Genomic DNA, 18,968 nt, shown 5'->3' on the forward strand with positions numbered 1-18,968 from the left:
ACCTGTTGGGTACACACAGCTCTCCCTGTGTGTAACAATTTGTTGGGTACACACAGCTCTCCCTGTGTGTAACAACCTGTTGGGTACACACAGCTCTCCCTGTGTGTAACAATCTGTTGGGTACACACAGCTCTCCCTGTGTGTAACAATCTGTTGGGTACACACAGCTCTCCCTGTGTGTAACAACCTGTTGGGTACACACAGCTCTCCCTGTGTGTAACAATCTGTTGGGTACACACAGCTCTCCCTGTGTGCAACAACCTGTTGGGTACACACAGCTCTCCCTGTGTGTAACAATCTGTTGGGTACACACAGCTCTCCCTGTGTGCAACAACCTGTTGGGTACACACAGCTCTCTCTGTGTGTAACAACCTGTTAGGTACATTGTGCATTTTGGTCTGTCCCAATGTTCTGGCAGGTGCTATAGAAATTCAAGTATAATGAGAATTGCAAAGGGGGTAGTTTGTAGATTCTGTTACTGAATAGCTGAGAGGGAGTGAGGTTGGTTACTCACCACTTGTGCCTTTTCTTCACTCCAGTGATTCCACAGGGGAAGCCCGCTTACATGTGGAGGTCCCAGACTCCATCACCACCTGGGTGACCGAAGCAGTCAGCCTATCGCAGGAGCTTGGCCTCGGACTTGCTAAATCCACTGAGCTCCGCACATTCAAACCCTTCTTTGTGGATTTTACTCTGCCCTACCACATCATCCGTGGGGAACAAACTAAGATCCCGCTGATCATATACAACTACCTCCCGAGCTGTGCTGAGGTACGTGGGGAATCAGTGATGTAGACCGGGGTGGAGTGATGCTTGGGAAAACCTCGGACAACCCCCCCCCCCCCACCCCCGGGTTGGAGTGATGCTTGGGAAAACCTCGGACAACCCCCCCACCCCCGGGTTGGAGTGATGCTTGGGAAAACCTCGGACAACCCCCCCCCCCCCCCCCCCCCCCCCCCCCCCCCCCCCAAACCAGGGGAGATGATGTCTGCGAGGTCCGGGGTGGTAGGTGTGGGGTGGGATGTGGGGTTGGAGAGAAGCAGAAAGCCTTACCCCCTGCACCTCAGAGTGCAGACACTGGGATACAAGGTGGAGGAGGATGAGCTTCATTAGGACTGACCCCGCCTGGTCTCCATACCTCGGGAAGGAAATATTGGCTTTGGAGGGGGTGCAACACAAATTCACCAGAAAGGTACCAGGGATGAAAGGGTTAAATGACGAGAGAAGTTGCACAGACTGAGTTTGTATTCCCACCTAGCGTTTAGAAAATTTAAGCGGTGACTTGATTGATGTGTTTAAGATGATGAAAGGGTTTGATAGGGTTGATAAGCGGGAAACTATTTCCTTTGGTTGGGGGTGTTTAGAACAAGGGGGCAGAACCTTACCAGTCAAGCTTGGCCCTTCAGGGTGATATCAGGAAATACGTCTCAGCAGAAACTGGGGTGGAAATCTGGAACTTCCCCCCCCCCCCCCCCTCAAAATACTGGGGTCACTTGGAGTTGTCGAGACTCAGACAGACAGATACATTTTAATTGGGTAAGGGTGTTGAGGGAGAAGGATGGGTAGGTGAAGTCAAGGACTTTATCAGCCTTGATCCATTGTAATGATAGAACGGGCTAGAGGGGTGGAATGGCCTCCGTCTGTTCCCACCAGAGTGGAGATTGCAGTGAGTTGTGCATTTGCTGTGGAGCCTCCTGTCTGTTTGATTGCTGATCTCGACGCCAACCTTGTTCCAGGTCCATGTTAAAATCACAGTTCCGAAAGGAATCAAATTCATTGGGCACCAGGGGAAGCGACACCTGACTCGGAAGATGTGCGTCAGCTCCGAGGAAGCAAAGCCCACATCAGTCGTCCTGTCCTTCAGTGAACTTGGCCACGCCAACATCACAGGTGAGGGGGTAACTGCAAATCTTTGCAAATGACGACCCAAATAACAGTGATGAATTGGGGGTGGTCGGGTGAGATGGAGGGCGAGGGGGGGGGGGGGGGTGGGGGGAGTTCTCAGTGTTCCTGGTGAATTCCTGATGCTGCGCTGGAATTGTAGTGGAATCTAGCTCCAGGTATATCTGACGGGGAGGAGGATGGGCCCCAGAATCCCTACATAGGGGCTTCCCACAAATGCAGTCTCCAAAGCTGTTGCTACACCTTCGGGGCGAATGTCTCTTCCCACCGGGGACGTATGGCATGTCCCTCCATGATGGGGTTGGGCGGGGTCCGCCATAGGACCCTCACCAGGGAAATAGCTTCAACCCCCCATAGATGGAAACGTATTAGTGCCTGCCGTACGCAGGGGCACCCGGGGCTGAACCTGACTGTGCCGGGGTGGGGTGGGGGGTGTATGGTATCCTGGGGTTATTGGTTATGAGGAGATCATTAACATGGTGGATAGGTGGAATTTTGGTTTTAATTATTTCACAAAATGAATGTGCACAGATTTGGAGACAACCTCATGACAATGCTCCCTAATCGGTTCGGAGATGGGAGACACCAGTGGGAATAAAAGGGAAAATTCCTGATTTGCCAGATGGTGTTCCCCGGGACCGTTACTGAGGTCTCGGCGCTCACCCTCACTAACCTGGATGAAGGGATAGAGAGATCCCTATCCATGCTTGAAGATGATACTAAGCAAGTGCACAGTAGGTTGTGTCTGAGAATAGCACGTTGCAGAGGGACGGAGACAGACCGAGTCTGGGGGTCAAGTATGTTGGAAGTGTGAGGTCATCCGCTTTGGATCCAAGGCAGCTGAATTCGAAAATGTTCTTAATGGTGGCTGACTAAAGGCTGGGGAGCAGCAAGTGATGTGGGCTTCCATGTACACAGACTGCTAAAGGACAGGTCTGAATTAATATCAAAAAGGCTACTGGATTATGTGTCTTTAGATCAAAGAGAGTGAAATACGACGGGATGAATGTTTTGTTACAGCTGGTCATATCCTGCCTGGAGCAGCTGTGTTAAACTCTTGACTACTGCACAATAGGAAAGATATATTGGCCTTGGAGGGGCTGCAGCATAGACTATCACTGGAACTAAAGGGTTAAATAACGAGGGCAGCTTACATTGATTAAGTTTATATTCCCCCGAGTGTAGAAGATTTAAGGATTGATCTAACTGAATTGTTAAAAATGACGAAGGGATTTGATAGGGTAGACAGAGAGATTTGGGGGTTTGGAGATGGTGTGGGACGTGGACGGGTGGGGTTTGGTGTGGAAGGGTGGATCATTTTGGTGGGGGTTCTGGAGACCGCTGGAGCAGAGGGACCTGGGGTATTTGTGCACGGGTCGTCGGGCCTGGTGGGACAGGTTGAGGGAGTAATTGGGTGGAGTGTGAGGGTTCCTGGGCTTTCTAGGTGGGGGCATGGAACAGAAAAGCTATTCCAACTCACTCCAGGCTGTGTTCCAAACGTTCTACCTTCCATTAACTTGAGGACATCCAAAACATTGCTGCCCCTGTCATAACTCCCAACAGGTCCCATTCTCTGTCTCCTCTACTCGCTGACCTTCATTGGCTCCCAGTCAAGCAACATCTTGGGGGGGTGATCTTCACTTTTTGTTAAATCTGCATATTAGAGTGAGGCCTCACTCTAATGTGTAGATTCCTAAGGTACCTGAGGCTTTGGGATTCAATCCCTTCCGCTCGGGGACCTCGGGCAAGCGCCGTTTGGTTCTCGTCCCCACAAATGGGGACCAGACGGAACGGTACTCGGGATCTCCAAGGGAATCAGAGGCCTGCAGCTGCATGTCGTTTGGGCAGGGTGTTGCCCTGGTACTGCTGGTGCCACCTGGGTACCCTGGCAGTGCCAGGCTGGCACCCAAGTGGCACTGCCAGGGTACCCAGGTGGCACCAGCAGTCCTAACCAAGGTCCTAAGCTGGCATTTTTTGCGTGCGCGCGATTGGGCTGGGGTGCCCGGTGTGGGGGTTGGGGGTGCAAGGGTGGGCCGAGGGACTCTCTCATGTTATGTTCAGGCTGAGGGGGGGTGGATTTTCTTTTGTGAGCCTCGGAGATCGGTAGACCGTTTCAAATTGGCCTCCCGATCTCGCGCTACAAAGGGGAGTTCCGGCGAGCGGAGCGCCTCGCTGCACATTCCCTGTTCGGGGCACTTATTCAAAGCGAGTTTTGTTGAATAACCGTGGGCGGGATTCTCCCATCCCTGGGCTGGGCCGGAGAATCACCGCGAACGGGCCATGCCGCCCTGCCGGCGGCATGTGATTCTCCACAGATCGGAGAATTGGCACCGGCGTGGTTGGCGCAGGGCTGGTCGCGGGCCGTTCTACGCGGCCGGCCCGCCGATTCTCCAGCCCGGATGGGTCGAGCGGCCGTAAGAAAAGAGCCGAGTCCCGCCGCTGCCGTTCTAACCTGCTCTGGGCCTGCGGGTCCTCGGCATGTAAGGGTCGGGTGGCGGCCTTTGGGGGGGGGGGGGGGGGGGGGTCCGACCCCGGGGGCCGGGGCGGCCTCCGATGTGGCCTGGCTTGTGATCGGGGCCCACCAATCGGCGGGCCGGCCTCTGTGGCTGGGGGGCCTCCTTTCCTACGCGCCGGCCCCTGCAGTCCTGTGCCATGTTGCGTTGGGGCCGCCGTGTTGAAGGAGGCCACGGCACATGTCCACGTTGGCGCTGGCGCAACTGTGCCTGTGCGGATCCCGCGGCGCACAGTACGCGCTGGGATCGGCAGCTGGAACCACTCCAGCGCTGTGCTGGCCCCCTGTAGGGGTTCACGCCATTTACGACGGCGTGGACACTCTGCCGCGGGATTGGAGAATCCCGCCTCATGTGTTTCTCGGCACTGCGAGCGCTGGGAAACACGCGGCTAAACGCACTCGCTCGGGAACTTTGTTCCCTTTTGGAAAGATCGCGCCCCGGATTTTGAAATTCTCATCCTTGTTTTCAAATCCTTCCAAGGCCTCTCCTCTCCCCATCTCTGTAATCCCTGCAAGCCACAAGCCTCGCATATCTGTGTTGCTCTTAATTCTGGCGTCTGGTCCATTCCCAAGCCCAGGGGGGGGGGGGGAGTTTGGGTGCCGGAGAGATAATTACAGTGGGCGATACACAGCTGTGTTTTGTGTTGTTGTCGCTTGCTTCGCCCGGACGGATCTAGCTGCCGTCTCGCGCTCGCCTCCGCTTCTGCTGCTCCTCCCGTCCTCCGTCTTTATTCTCCTCGTTCCCTGCTCCTGGACACCCCCCCCCCCGGTCTATCTCTCCCTTTCATGCTTTAGCTACTTTCCCCTGATTCTTGGCTACCTGGCTATTCTTCCTCTTGTTTGTTGGAACGGTCGCGTGAATGGCTCCCACGTTCTGTGGAAGCCGTCTTCTGACCCTCGGACGGCGAATTTGATTTTCTCCATTTGGAGAGATTCCGAGAGGTCGGACAGCCAGTCCGCAGCTCTGGGCGGTGCTGCTGACCGCCAGCCAAACAGGATTCTACGGTAGGCGATCAGGGAGGCAAAGGCAAGGGCGTCCGCCCTCCTCCCCAGGAATAGATCTGGCTGGTCTGAAACCCCGAAGATCGCCACTATCGGGCATGGCTCCACCCTCACCCCCACCACTTTGGACATTGCCTCAAGGAAGGCTGTCCAGTACTCCACAAGTCTGGGGCATGACCAGAACATGTGGGCATGGTCGGCCGGGCTTACTTGGCACCGTTCATTCCCAATGCTCCACCATTGATGGCCGTGTCTTCATCTTTCAAGGCCCAAAGCTCTGGAATTCTCCCTCTGCCCCTCCCTGACTTTCATTCTTTCAGACATCTTAAAAAACGACCTTTGACCAAGCTTTTGGTCAGTTTCCACTGACAGAATTCGAAACGAGGCACATTCAAGTTCATCACCAAATGGGGGATTCTGGAGAAACATCTATACCCACAGAGTGGTAAGAATGTGGGACTCGCTCCCTCGGAGTGGTTGAGGTGAGCAGCAGAGATATATTTATGGGGGAAGCTGGATAAAGATGAAGAAGAAAAGAATAGGAGGCGATGCTGATAGGGGGCGAGGAGGCTTGTGTGGAGCATAAACAGGGGGCACAGAATGGTCTGTATCTGTTTGTTGTCATTGTTGTGTCTGCTGCTGGTTGTGATGACGAGTGTTCGAACATGTTTACAGGGCTGTTACTTCATTTTCACAGCCAAAGCGTTTGCTTACAGTGAGAGCAGCTGCTGTGAGGGAGGGCTCCAGGCACTGAAGAACAGCAAGTACCTGGATGACGGCTATATGGACAGGAGGACGCCAGCCAGCGTGGACTATGTGAAGAGACTTGTGCTGGTGGAGGTGAGGGAGATGACCCATTTTGAACTGTGCGAATGATCATATGCGGCAAAAACAGGAGAGTTGGATCTAATGCACAGGATTGAATGTTGTGGCTGAGGTGTGGTTGTGTGTGAGATGTTTGGTCCCTTTATAAATCGGGATCCGGTTCTTGTAAGTAGGCAAATTATAAGGTCCAAAGGAATTTACTGTTACTGAGGAAGTTTCTGTAAAACTGCAAGGAAATGATTGACTTTGTCTTTGCCAATAATGTGAAGAGTTAATTGATGACATCATGGGAATGGGTGACGTGACATTGTGTGATCTCTTTTCCTCTCTCTTTCTCCCCCTCTCACTTTCTCCCTCTCTCTCTTTCTCCTGCTCTCTCTCTCTCTCTCTCTCTCTCCTCTCTCTCTCTCTTTCTCCTGCTCTCTCTCTCTCTTTCTCCTGCTCTCTCTCTCTTTCTCCTGCTCTCTCTCTTTTTCTCCTGCTCTCTCTCTCCTTTCTCCTGCTCTCTCTCTCTCTTTCTCCTGCTCCCTCTCACTTTCTCCCTCTCTTTCTCCCTCCCTCTCTTTCTCCTGCTCTCTCTCTCTTTCTCCTGCTCTCTCTCTCTTTCTCCTGCTCTCTCTCTCTTTCTCCTGCTCTCTCTCTCTTTCTCCTGCTCCCTCTCTCTTTCTCCCTCTCCCTCTCTCTCTCTCCCTCTCCCTCTCTCTCTCTCTCTCTCTCTCCCCCCTCCCCCCCCCCCCCCCCTCCCATTCCACAGCCTGAAGGATTGCCCAGGGAGTACACCTACAGCATCTTCTTCTGCCCCAATGGTAAGTAAAAATCTCAACGACCAGATGAAATAGAGGGTGAGGGTTGGGAGGTGCAATGTAGCGCTGGTTGTAGCCAGTGACCACACCTATAAATCCGAATCATGACCTCGCCATCACTGCCCCAATGCGTACATCATCATCTTGTTTCTACTGCTGTTTCAAATGATCGTTTTGAATATTCTTCCTTTTGCGTTAATTAGTTCCATTCCAAACTCATTCGAGTTGTTAGTTGTTGATGGTCGTTGAGCCATAGACACCAGAAAGCAAGTTTTGCATTTCTGTGGCACCTTTCATGGTTGTGGAACTTCCAACGCTCTGCTCAGCCGCAGAGGTAAGCATACAGCTGCTGTTGTGATTTGCAAAGAAACACGGCAGCCGATGTTTGCACAGCAAGATCCCACAAAGAGCAAACAATGTAAGTAACCAGTTGACCTGGTGTTGGGCGAGGGGGGAAATGGTGGCCAGGTGTACTTGTGTTTCCATTCCGACTTGTATTGCGTTCAGGGAGAGGCAATGCAATTGGTGTCCGTGCCCCTGGGCTGGGCCGGGAAGTAAAGCAGCCATGGTTCGTGCTCCTGGTCACTGTGTTTGGTGAGGGCTCGAGCGTGGCTTGACTGGAGTCAAGGGGGAGACAGTTGCATTGTGGGTAATGTCATTCATTGGACATTAGATGGAGATTCCAGACGAATGCTCTGGGGACACTGGGTTAAACTGCCCCATGGCCGCTGGCGGGAGACAAATTTAGTAATAAATCTGGAATTGAAAGCTAGTCTCGATGATGGTGACCATGAGACTAGCATCCACCTGGCTCACTAACGTCCTTTAGGGAAGGAAATCTGCTGCCCTTACCTGGTCTGGCCTACATGTGACTCCAGACCCACAGCAGTGTGGTTGACTCTTCGCTGCCCTCTGAAATGTCCCAGCCAGCCACTCCGTTCAAGGGCAATTAGGGATGGGAACAAAGTTGGTCTTACTAACGACGCTCACATCTCATTAAAATAATTTTTAAAAAGAGACTCCTGCAGATCCAAGTTTGCATTTTTCATTAGGGATCCTAGATTGTGTTTTCACACAGGACTGCCTGGATTGTGGATGCAATCCCACAGTAGTGAGCCGGTTCGACTTGTTTCTCTGAACTTTTCTGTCTAAACTCCTTGGCCATTCTTGCTGAAACCTCGCCTCTTTTGATCAAACTTTAGATTGCTCACTCTGTGATTCCATGAATCCCTTGGGATGCTTTTCTCTGTTGAAGCTGTTACATATTTCGTATTTATCACACACACACAGGCCCAACTGGGCCATGTCTGCACTCTTTCTTTCTTGCACTCCTCTTCATCGCACCCTCATCGCATCGTACCCTATCTCCATAGCGTCCCTATGGTGCAGGAGGAGGCCATTCAGCCCATCGTGTCTGCCCAACCCAATGAGAGAGAATCCTACATAGGCCCAATTCCCCCGCCCTATCCCCCCAACCCAACCTAACCTGCACATCCTTGGACACTAAGGGTCAATGTTAGCATGGCCAATCCACCTAACCTGCACATCTTTGGACCGTGGGAGGAAACCGGAGCACCCGGAGGAAACCCACGCAGACACTGGGAGAAAGTGTAAACTCCATACAGACAGTCACCCGAGGCTAGAATCGAACCAAGGTTCCTGGCGCTGTGAGGCAGCAGTGCTAAACATTGAGCCACCCGGCCGCCATCTCCTATTCCTTTCTCCCTCCTGTACTTTTCCAACCTCTCCTTAAATGTATGTAGACTATTCACCTCCGCTACTCCCTGTGGTAATGAACTTCACATTCTTTCAGTCGCTCTAGAAGTTCCCCGTGAATTGACCACTGAATTAATTGGTGTCTTATTTTTATTGCCCCTAGATTTATAAATCCAAGTGCATCACAGAAGATAATAAGTAGGAACAGGAACAGACCCCATCTTGTCAGCTCTGCTATTCAGTGCAGTCACGGCTGATGTGACTGTGGCCTTAACTCAACTTTTCTGCCTGTCCTCCATAATCTTTGACTCCCTTGTCAGTCAGAAATCTGGTCCATCTTGGCCTCCACTGCTGTCTGTGAGTCCCTTTGGCCACCGACTCTCCTGTCTCTGGAAACAGTTTCTCCTTATTAACTCTTCCCAAATGGTCATGATCTTGAATTCTCCCCATAACCACCCTCCACTCTAAGGAGAACAATCCCAGCCTCTCCAGTTTTTCCACATGAACTGAAGCCTTTCCTCTCTGGCTACCTTTTCAAGTAAACACCTCTGAACCCTCGCCGAGGCCTTGACCTTCTTCCTAAAGTGGGCTGCCCAGAATTGGCCACAATTATTCTGTTTGTCTTCTCAGAAAAGATTCACATTTCCACTCCCAACAAGTATGAGTACCAGTACATCCAGAAACCTGCCAGAATGGTGCACTTTGATGTGGCAGTGAAGGCGCACAACGACGCCCACTTTGCCTTATCCACGGGACCTCGCGACACAGCTGAAATGGTTGAGATTGTAATCGGAGGACGACAGAACACAAGGACGTGGATCGCAGTGAGCAAGATGGGAGAGCCAGTGGTCAGTGCAAACACACCTCGCATCCTGTCCTGGGATGAGTTCCGAAGCTTCTGGGTTCGCTGGAAGATTGGCATCGTCCAGGTGAGAGATTGTTTCCAAGGTGATGCACAGAGGAGGACGTTACCATGTTGACCTGACTGTATGCTCCCTTTAATGCTGAAACCTGACCTGTTTCCAATTTAAGAGCATTTTCGGTGTTGTACTTGTGTTGAAACTCAGGTTGAATTTCTTACCCCCAGCAGTGTCCTTTGGTCCTCTGTTCGATAGAATCCCTACAGTGCACCGACCCCCCTGAATGAGTACCCTACCTAGGCCCACTCCCCCCAGACTATCCCCGTAACCCCAGCTAACCTGCCCATCTTTGGATACTGAGGGACAATTTTAGCATGGCCAATCCACCTAGCATGCACATCTTTGGACTAATATGTTTTTAAAATAAATTTAGAGTACTCAATTCAATTTTTTCCAATTAAGGAGCAATTTAGCGTGGCCAATCCACCTGTCCTACACATCTTTGAATTGTGGGGGCGAAACCCACGCAAACACGGGGAGAATGTGCAAACTCCACACGGACAGTGACCCAGAGCCGGGATCGAACCTGAGACCTCGGCGCCGTGGGGCAACAGGGCTAACCCACTGCGCCACCGTGCTGCCCTTGGACTAATATGTTTAACGGTCAGGGTGCTACCTGGCACTGACTTTCTGACGGTTTCACTGTTTCTGATGTGTTGTTCCCAGGTTGGGCATGGTGCGATGCCATCCAATGAATCTTTGATTGTGGAGTGGGCGATATCCAGGTTCCCGGAGATCAGTTACATCGGCTTCTCAACCGGCTGGGGCTCGATGGGCGAGTTCAAAATCTGGAGAAAGGAGGAATCTGATGAAAACCACAATGAAGCCTTCACTCTTGGAGTCCCTCATAATGTAGTACCTGGATCTGAGAAAGCCACTACCTCTATGATAGGTACAGGGTCTGGGAATCATAACACTGGCCGCACTGACCTTGGCCTTTGAGCCCCAGACACAGGTCAAAAAAACTGAAGGAAGATAAATAATCTTGGAACGTTTGTGTGTGTGTTTGTGTGTGTGTGTGTTTGGGGGGGCAGGGATAGATGGTATGTGTGTGGGGGGGGGGGGGGGGGGGTACATTTACTGCAGATTCATTTAGAATCTCACAGTTTAGTTTACAATTCACTAAAATGTCACTTTAATCCGTCCAAAACAATTTGCGTCACTCGCGCCTTTTCCAGCCACTCATTTACTACTGTTAATTGCCCTACGTCATGCAGTCCTCTCCTAAATATATTGGGCTAACGGTTCCCATCCTCTTCTGAAGGTGCTGACTCTCACTGGGGTACGGGTCCCCCACCTCTCCTGAAGATGCTGACTCTGACAGGGGTACAAGGTCCCCCTCCTCTCCTGAAGGTGCTGACTCTCACTGGGGTACAGGGTCCCCCTCCTCTCCTGAAGGTGCTGACTCTCACTGGAGTACAGGGTCACCCTCCTCTCCTGAAGGTGCTGACTCTCACTGGGTACGGGGTCCCCCACCTCTCCTGAAGGTGCTGACTCTCACTGGGGTTCGGGCCCCCTCCTCTCCTGAAGGTGCTGACTCTCACTGGGGTTGGGATCCCCTCCTCTCCTGTAGGTGCTGACTCTCACTGGGGTACAGGGCCCCCTCCTCTCCTGTAGGTGCTGTCTCGCACTGGGATAGGAGTCACCCTCCTGTAGGTGCTGTCTTGCACTGGGATAGGGGTCCACCCTCTCTCCTGTAGGTGCTGTCTCGCACTGGGATAGGAGTCCCCCTCCTCTCCTGTAGGTGCTGTCTCGCACTGGGATAGGGGTCCACCCTCTCTCCTGTAGGTGCTGTCTCGCACTGGGATAGGGGTCCCCCTCCTGTAGGTGCTGTCTCGCACTGGGATAGGGGTCCCCCTACTGTAGGTGCTGTCTCGCACTGGGATAGGAGTCCCCCTCCTGTAGGTGCTGTCTCTCACTGGGGTAGGGGTCCCCCTCCTCTCCTGTAGGTGCTGTCTCGCACTGGGATAGGGGTCCCCCTACTGTAGGTGCTGTCTCGCACTGGGATAGGGGTCCACCCTCTCTCCCGTAGGTGCTGTCTCGCACCTACAGAAACTGTGTCCCACACTGAGTCCAGGAGGTAGTGAAGAAACCTCAAATGACCTCATTCTGTGAGGGGGAGGAATCGGACTGAAGCCCCGTGCCTGATCATTATCCCGTGACACCTGTTGGGAATATGTCTGTGTACCTGTGCGTGTCCACGCATGTGAGTGTGAGACCGTGTCTCTGTCTGGTGACCTCCTTTCAGCCTGGTTCTGATGCCTCTTGCTTCATTCTTAGGAGACGTGATGGGCCCAACCCTGAATAATCTAGACAACCTCCTGCGACTCCCGTTTGGATGTGGGGAGCAGAACATGATCCACTTTGCACCCAATGTGTTTGTCCTGAAATACCTGCAGAAGACAAAGCAGCTGTTCACCGAGGTAGAGAACGAGGCCACTGATTACTTACTGCAAGGTGAGACCCGGGGCGGCGGATCCTGGAAAATAACCCGACCACCTGTGGGGCGTTGGGGAGGGTAGCGGTGTGAAGCCCTCTGACCTGACACCCCCCCCCAGAGGGGACAGCCAGTCAGTTCCTCTTCTGGGAGGGAGGGGACAATCTTCCCTTTCCCCAATACCTCAGTGCACAATACAGATGTTTGCACCAATCCCATTTCACTCCCCACTTCATTGGGAGATCGTTTTGAGAACAGATTAGGATGGAACCCTTTCAAGAATGCACTGTTTGTGTGGGATTCTTTCATTATTCATCCTTTTATTACTGATATTTAATATCTATCTGTAATTTCCCTCAACAACTCTGCAGTCATCTCTCCAGCAGGTCTGGTACAATCATGTCTCTTGCTCAACCACTTTGGGGGGCATAGTTAAGAGTCCGCCACATTGGTGTGGAGTTACAGACCGACCGAGACCCATCAAGGGTGGCAGATTTCCTTGCCTAGGTACATGACAACTAGGAGCAGAATCATTCAATTCAGCTCCTCGAGCCCTCTCCGCCATTCAATGCGATCAGGGTTGATGTAATCTCAACCTCGACTTCATTTTCCAGCCCATCCTCCATAACCCTTCAATTCATTAAATATCTGTCTACCTCCTCCTTTAAATTTACTCAATGTTCCTGCATCCGCCGCGCTCTGGGGCAGCGGATTCCACAGATCCACCACCCTCTGAGGGAAGTAATTTCTCCTCATCTTGGTTTTAAATCTGCTACCCACTTTCCTAAAACTGAGACCTCTCGTTCCAGAATGCCCCACAAGAGGAAACATCCGCTCGACGCCTATTTTGTCAATACCTTTTATCATCATGTATACCTCGATTCGCTAGCCTCTCATTCTTCTAAACTCGAGAGAGTATAGGCCTAAACTGCTCAATCTCTCTTCATAAGCCAAACCCCTCATCTCCGGAATCAATGTAGTGAACTTCCTCTGAACTGCCTCTAATGTAACTGCATCCTTTCTACATTCTTCTTGAGTAAAGGGGACCAAAAGTGCACCCAGTACTCCACTTCTCACTAATGCCCTGTACAGTTTCAGCAACATGTCCCAACATTATGCTCTATTCCTTTAGCTGTGAAGGCCAAAATTCCATTTGCCTTCCTTAGTACCTGCACGCTAGTTTTCTGTCATTCATACACCAGGACACCCAGATCCCTCTGCACCGAAGCACTCTTAAATTTCGCTCCATTTCAATAATAAGTTGCCTTTCCAGTTTTCCGACCAAAATGGATAACCTGCGGCTTACCCACGTTAAAACTCCATCTGCACAATTTTGACCCACTTTTGACCCATGCCCACTTGTTCCCTCATTGCAACTTACTATCCCACCCATTTTAGTGTCATCTGCAAATTTGTCTGTGGCATCCACCATCCCTGCATCCAACTCATTAACGTATATTGTAAATAGTTGGAGCCCGAGGACCGAAACCTGGGGCACCCCAAAGACTCATTTATCCCGACTCGCTGCTTTCTGTCAGTTAGCCAGTCTTCTGACCAAGTTGATAAATGACCCCGACTCCTAAAAGGACGTTAGTGAACGTGATGGGTGTTTGAGATGAGTTTTACTGAAACCAGCTTTTTAAGAATTGAATTGAAATTCTCAAGCAGCTGTGGCGAGAGTTGGACGTATATCCCAGCTCGGCTCTCCTGGAAGGAAGGATGGACGCTATTGAAACAATATGCTTCCCCTATTGTGACAGTACAACTTCATCCCGTCGCAGGATTGAACCTGACTCTATAATCTGAAATTCCATTGTAACAATGTGAAAGGCGGTTTGGCGCAGTGAAGCTTACCACTCTTTATGGTAACTTTACTCTGACCACTCGCTCAGTGTGGCTGCCCAGGAGGAGGCCATTCGGCCCATCGTACCTGCGTCGGCTCTTTGGAAAAGCTCTCCAATGTGTCCCACCCCCTGCCTGTTTTCCACAGCACTGCAAATTTCTCCTCCAGTATTTATCCAATTCTGTTTTTGAGAAGTTCCTATTTAATCTGTTTCCACCGCGTGCAGTGCGTTCTTGAAAGGGAGAGCTTGGATTCTATCCTAATCTGTTTCCAGATCATAGAATTGTAGAATCATAGAATTTACACTGCTGAAGGAGGCCATTCGGCCCATCGAGTCTGCACCGGCCCTTGGAAAGAGCACTCCATTTAAGCCACACCTCCATCCTCTTCGTAACCCAGTAACCCCACCTAACCTTTTGGACACTAAGGGTCAGTGTTAGCATGGCCAATCCACCTAACCTGCACATCTTTGGACTGTGGGAGGGAACCTGAGCACCCGGAGGAAACCCACGCACACACGGAGAACGTCAGTGACATAAGCCGCGCAGTCAGTGACATAAGCCGGGAATCGAACCTGGGACCCTGGAGCTGTGAAACAAATGTGCTAACCACTGTGCTGCCGTGCCGATCACAGCGACTCGCTGTGTTAAACACTTTCTTCTTCCCCCTCTTGTTCTTTTGCCAATTATCTTCAATCCGCACCCTCCTGGTTAACAACCCTCGCTCCACTGGTAACACTTCCTCCTTATTCGCTCTATCTAATTGTCAAGACCTCTATCAAATCTCCCCTTAACCTCCTGAGCTCGCAGGAGAACTATCTCAGCCTCTCCACAAAACAGAAAACCACTCGCCCTCGGAATCATTCCAGTAAATATCCTCCGTGTTGCTGTTTGGTTGTTTTTCTTTCGTTGCAAGCGAAAGTTAGAGAAGAATGAAAAACAAACCCTGGACAGATTCTTCTTTGAATTTTTCTCCCATGCAGGATATCAACGTCAGCTGACATACAAGCGAGAGGACGGATCGTACAGTGCATTCGGTGAGAGGGATTCTTCTGGGAGCATGTGGTGCGTGGATTTATTCAGTCTATATGAATACGAGGGGTGAGGTAACCATGGGGCGAAGAATTCCCCTTTTCCCCCTCATTGGGATGGGAGGATTGGAAAAGCGAACAGGGCAATGTTTTGAATCCAACTCCAGCATCCCAGGTCACCGGGTTAAACGTCTTGCGTCCCTCTTCACGATAATCGTCGACTTCTTATCCTCTTAAGTTTTGAAGCTCCCAGGGCCTCGATCTATGCACTTTCCTCCTCCTCCCCTGCCTCCTCACTCTGTTAACATTAAATCCAAAGATGGGGGGTGAGCTCGAGCAGAACGAGGTGATCCACAGCTTGAAGTCCCCAGAAAGAAGGAATTTCAATAGGAGATGGAACGATTGATTGAAAGTTGGGATGGGTTGTTTCACAGGGACCACATGTGACAGGCATATAATAAAATAGAAATCGGGAGTACAATGTCAATTAGTAGGAGGACAGCAACAAAATACAAGTTGGTATTAATAACTTACAGAATGGGGGAGCAATTGGCAAGTGAATTTTAATATGGCGAAAAGTGCGAAGGTGCATCTTGGGAGGAAGAGTAAGGAGACCACTGACTCCTTGGGAGTTTCAGTGGGTCACAGAGGAGCAGGATGGCGCAGTGGGTTAGCACTGCAGCCTCACGGCGCCAAGGTCCAGGTTCGATCCCGGCTCTGGGTCACTGCGTGAAGTTTGCACATTCTCCCCGTGTCTGCGTGGGTTTTGCCCCCACAACCCAAAGGTGTGCAGGATAGGTGGATTGGCCACGCTAAATTGCCACTTAATTGGAAAAAATGAATTGGGTATTCGAAAAAATTTTTTAAAAGGAAAGAGAGGAGGAGGAAATGAAATGAAAATCGCTTATTGTCACGCGTAGGCTTCAATGAAGTTACTGTGAAAAGCCCCTAGTCGCCACATTCCGGCGCCTGTTCGGGGAGGCTGGTACTGTGCTGCTGGCCTGCCTTGGTCTGCTTTAAAAGCCAGCGATTTAGCCCAGTGTGCTAAACCATGTAGGATTACAGATACAACTGTGCAAACCAAGCATTAGAGTTTGGCTCCAGATGGGACAGAATTAAAAAGCAGAGAAGTCATGTTAACTTGTATAGAACCACACTTGGAATATCATACTCCGCACTCGTCTCGATGAAAAGGATATTGAATCACGGCAGAAAATGCAACAAAGGTTTACAAGGATGATAGCAGAATGGAGAGGTCCTAGCTATCAGGAAAGGTTGACCAGGCTGGGGCTTTTTATCTTTCAGAGAAAACTGAGGGTTGATCTGAGTGAGATGTTCAAGGTGATGAAAGTCTATGATAGGGTTGACATAAGAGAGTTTCCACTGGTGGAGAAGTCCAAAACCAGGGCCATCAATATCAGACACTCGCTGATAAATCCAGTGGGGAACTGGGGAGAAACCGCTTCACCCAGAGAGCGGTGGAACACGCGAGCACAGCGAGTGTCTGAGGTGAATCTTATGGATATATTTGACGGGAGACTGGATAAACACCCGTGGACGAAAGGATTTGAAAGATTATAAAGCCCTAAACTCCGAGCCCTTTCCTAAACTTCCCGTGTTCCATCAACCCCTCCCTCTTTGACCAGATATCTGGCCATTTCTCTTAATTTCTACTAATGTGGCTCAGTGTCTAAGATTTTTATTTGGACGCCTGTGAAGCGTTTTGCGCCGTTTTCACCTTTTGCTGAAGGTGCTATATAAATGCAAGTTATTGATGGGTGAGGTGGAGGGGGAGGAGGCTGGTATGGAGCATTTTCTCTGGGACGTGGATGGGATTAGTGTGGGAGAAAGAGTGTAGGGAAGGGGGGATGGGAAGGGGGAAGAATATGGCGGAAGGGGTGTAGAGCATGTGGGAGAGGGTGGTGGAGAGAATAAAGGTGGGGACAGGTGTTTTTAAAATTTTTTTTAGAGCACCCAATTAATTTTGTTTTCCAATGAAAGGGCAATTTAGCGGGGCCAATCCACTGCACATCTTTGGGTTGTGTGTGTGTGGGGGGGTGGGGTGGGGGGGGGGGGGGGGGGGGGAGGGAGCGAGAGAGAGAACCATGCAGACACGGGGGTGAGGATAGATGAGGAGGGAAAATGCGCAGGATAAAGGTTCCAACACTTTGGAGGAACACTGGAGAGTTCAGAGGGGAAACTGAACAGAAAGAGAGACGAGAAGGGTTGTGTGTGTATGTGTGTGCGCAAGAAAAGGAGAAACTAGAGGTCAGGGATGCATGAATGGATCTTGATTTAATTGACGCCATGTGCCTTTAGTAATACCAGTAAACCTTTCTTAATCCTGCCTGTAATAGTTTGATCTGTTAACTTCTGTAACCTTTAAAAGCAGAGAATGGATTCCATTCAGCAGGAAACAGGGCCCATGTTACATTGTCTGTACCTCGAGGGTAATAGTTTGGCTTGTGTGATCGGGTGGCCTTTGATTGGTACAATGCTGAAACGTTTCCAGTTTGGATGATGTCATTGGCTGGTGCCCAAACCTTCCCACTGGCTCAGGGCAGTAATAAAACCGCAAAGGCGATTGGAGCGAATTGTGAGATACAGTCTCCAAACACGCCGGTGAGATCATTGTCAATGACCCAGCCGTATCACCTTTCCGCACACACAAGCCCGGCATGACTAAGATAAAGCGCGCAACTCCATTGAGCCCTGATCAACGTGGAGCGGAAACTGCCCCAAGAGAGTTCATTTTGGATCAGCCTGAAACAACTGCAAGGAAAAAGCAAACAATTTGCAAATCTTTGGCCGACGGCCCAGTCAGTATTTTCATTCAGAGATTCGATTGGGACCAAAAAACACGAAAATATGAGCAACGCCAGAGACTTTGTGTGATGAAATGTCTCCGCAGATTACAGGTGAAATCTAGTAGCAGCCTGGTTCTGGTTTTAATATCGTCACCGGCCCTTGTGGCTTGAAGTTTGTTTTACTTCTGGTTTTTAAATATGATTATTTTGCAATGAGATGGTGTGGGACTGAGAGCCTGGAATCAGGGGAACTCTGCCCTCTGTGCGAATGACCTATAGGTCATGACTGTCTCTGCCCCTGAGTTAGTTTATCTTGGTTGGGACCCTGTAATTAATTCAACAGCCTTGTCTTGGGGATGGGATAATCAGTCAGGGCTCCTGCAAGGGTGTGATGGGGTGCAGACAGTTCGGGTTAAACTGTCATGCCCACCACAGTTCAATACTCACCGCCTCAGCTCATACCTGAAGAATGGTCCCTCGTGCAAGGCACCCGGAGAATGGAGGGTATTCATTCACTGAGATCAATGCCGCACATTCAGCCGGATGCAATGAGCTGCATGTTCGTTTTGGGGTCAGAACCCTGACTTTGGCAGGATTTTCAGACCCAGATCCCCACGTGGCATCAGTGTCAGATGCCCAAGTTGATCTTTGCAGGGACGGCTAATTAGCGGCCAGGGGGCAAGCTGGCTGGCCTAATTAAATGAAGGGGGCCAATCGAGAGCCTTCAGCAATAGCACTCCGGCAGCTCTATTGCCAATTCAGCTTAAAGAGAAAGAGAGAATCATAGAATCTACAGTGCAGAAGGAGGTCATTCGGCCCATCGGATCTGCACCAGGCCTTGGAAAGAGCACCTTACTTAATCCCACGCCTCCACCCTATCCCCAGTAACCCCACCTGACCTTTTTGACACTAAGGGGCAATTTAGCAAGGCCAATCCGCTGAACCTGCACATCTTTGGACCGTGGGAGGAAACCGGAGCACCCGGAGGAAACCCACCCAGGCACGGGGGGGGGGGGGGAAAGTGCAAACTGCACACAGACGGTGACCCATGGGAGTCAAACCTGGAGCTGTGAGGCAGCAGTGCTAACCACTGTGCTTCCCTTGATGGTGCCCTCTGAAAAGAAGATAAACACAGCTGCCGAGCTAGTCATAACAGGCTGATTAACTGGCT

The 18,968-nt window shown here is 50.9% G+C and overlaps 1 protein-coding gene across 2 annotated transcripts in view; it reads left to right on the forward strand.

Annotated features, from left to right (window-relative positions):
* The window catches only part of cpamd8 (C3 and PZP like alpha-2-macroglobulin domain containing 8), a 160,339-nt gene that overhangs the window by 54,455 nt on the left and 86,916 nt on the right, over window positions 1–18,968 (forward strand). For both annotated transcript variants that reach the window (XM_038777043.1, XM_038777042.1), the window contains 8 exons: window positions 540–771; window positions 1,737–1,890; window positions 6,114–6,256; window positions 6,996–7,047; window positions 9,391–9,689; window positions 10,347–10,572; window positions 11,961–12,137; window positions 14,943–15,024. In XM_038777043.1, the coding sequence (XP_038632971.1) occupies window positions 540–771; window positions 1,737–1,890; window positions 6,114–6,256; window positions 6,996–7,047; window positions 9,391–9,689; window positions 10,347–10,572; window positions 11,961–12,137; window positions 14,943–15,024 (1,365 nt within the window). The remainder of the gene's footprint in view (window positions 1–539; window positions 772–1,736; window positions 1,891–6,113; window positions 6,257–6,995; window positions 7,048–9,390; window positions 9,690–10,346; window positions 10,573–11,960; window positions 12,138–14,942; window positions 15,025–18,968) is intronic.

This window comes from Scyliorhinus canicula, chromosome 18 (genome assembly GCF_902713615.1).
Source record: "Scyliorhinus canicula chromosome 18, sScyCan1.1, whole genome shotgun sequence".
Lineage (NCBI taxonomy): Eukaryota > Metazoa > Chordata > Chondrichthyes > Carcharhiniformes > Scyliorhinidae > Scyliorhinus > Scyliorhinus canicula.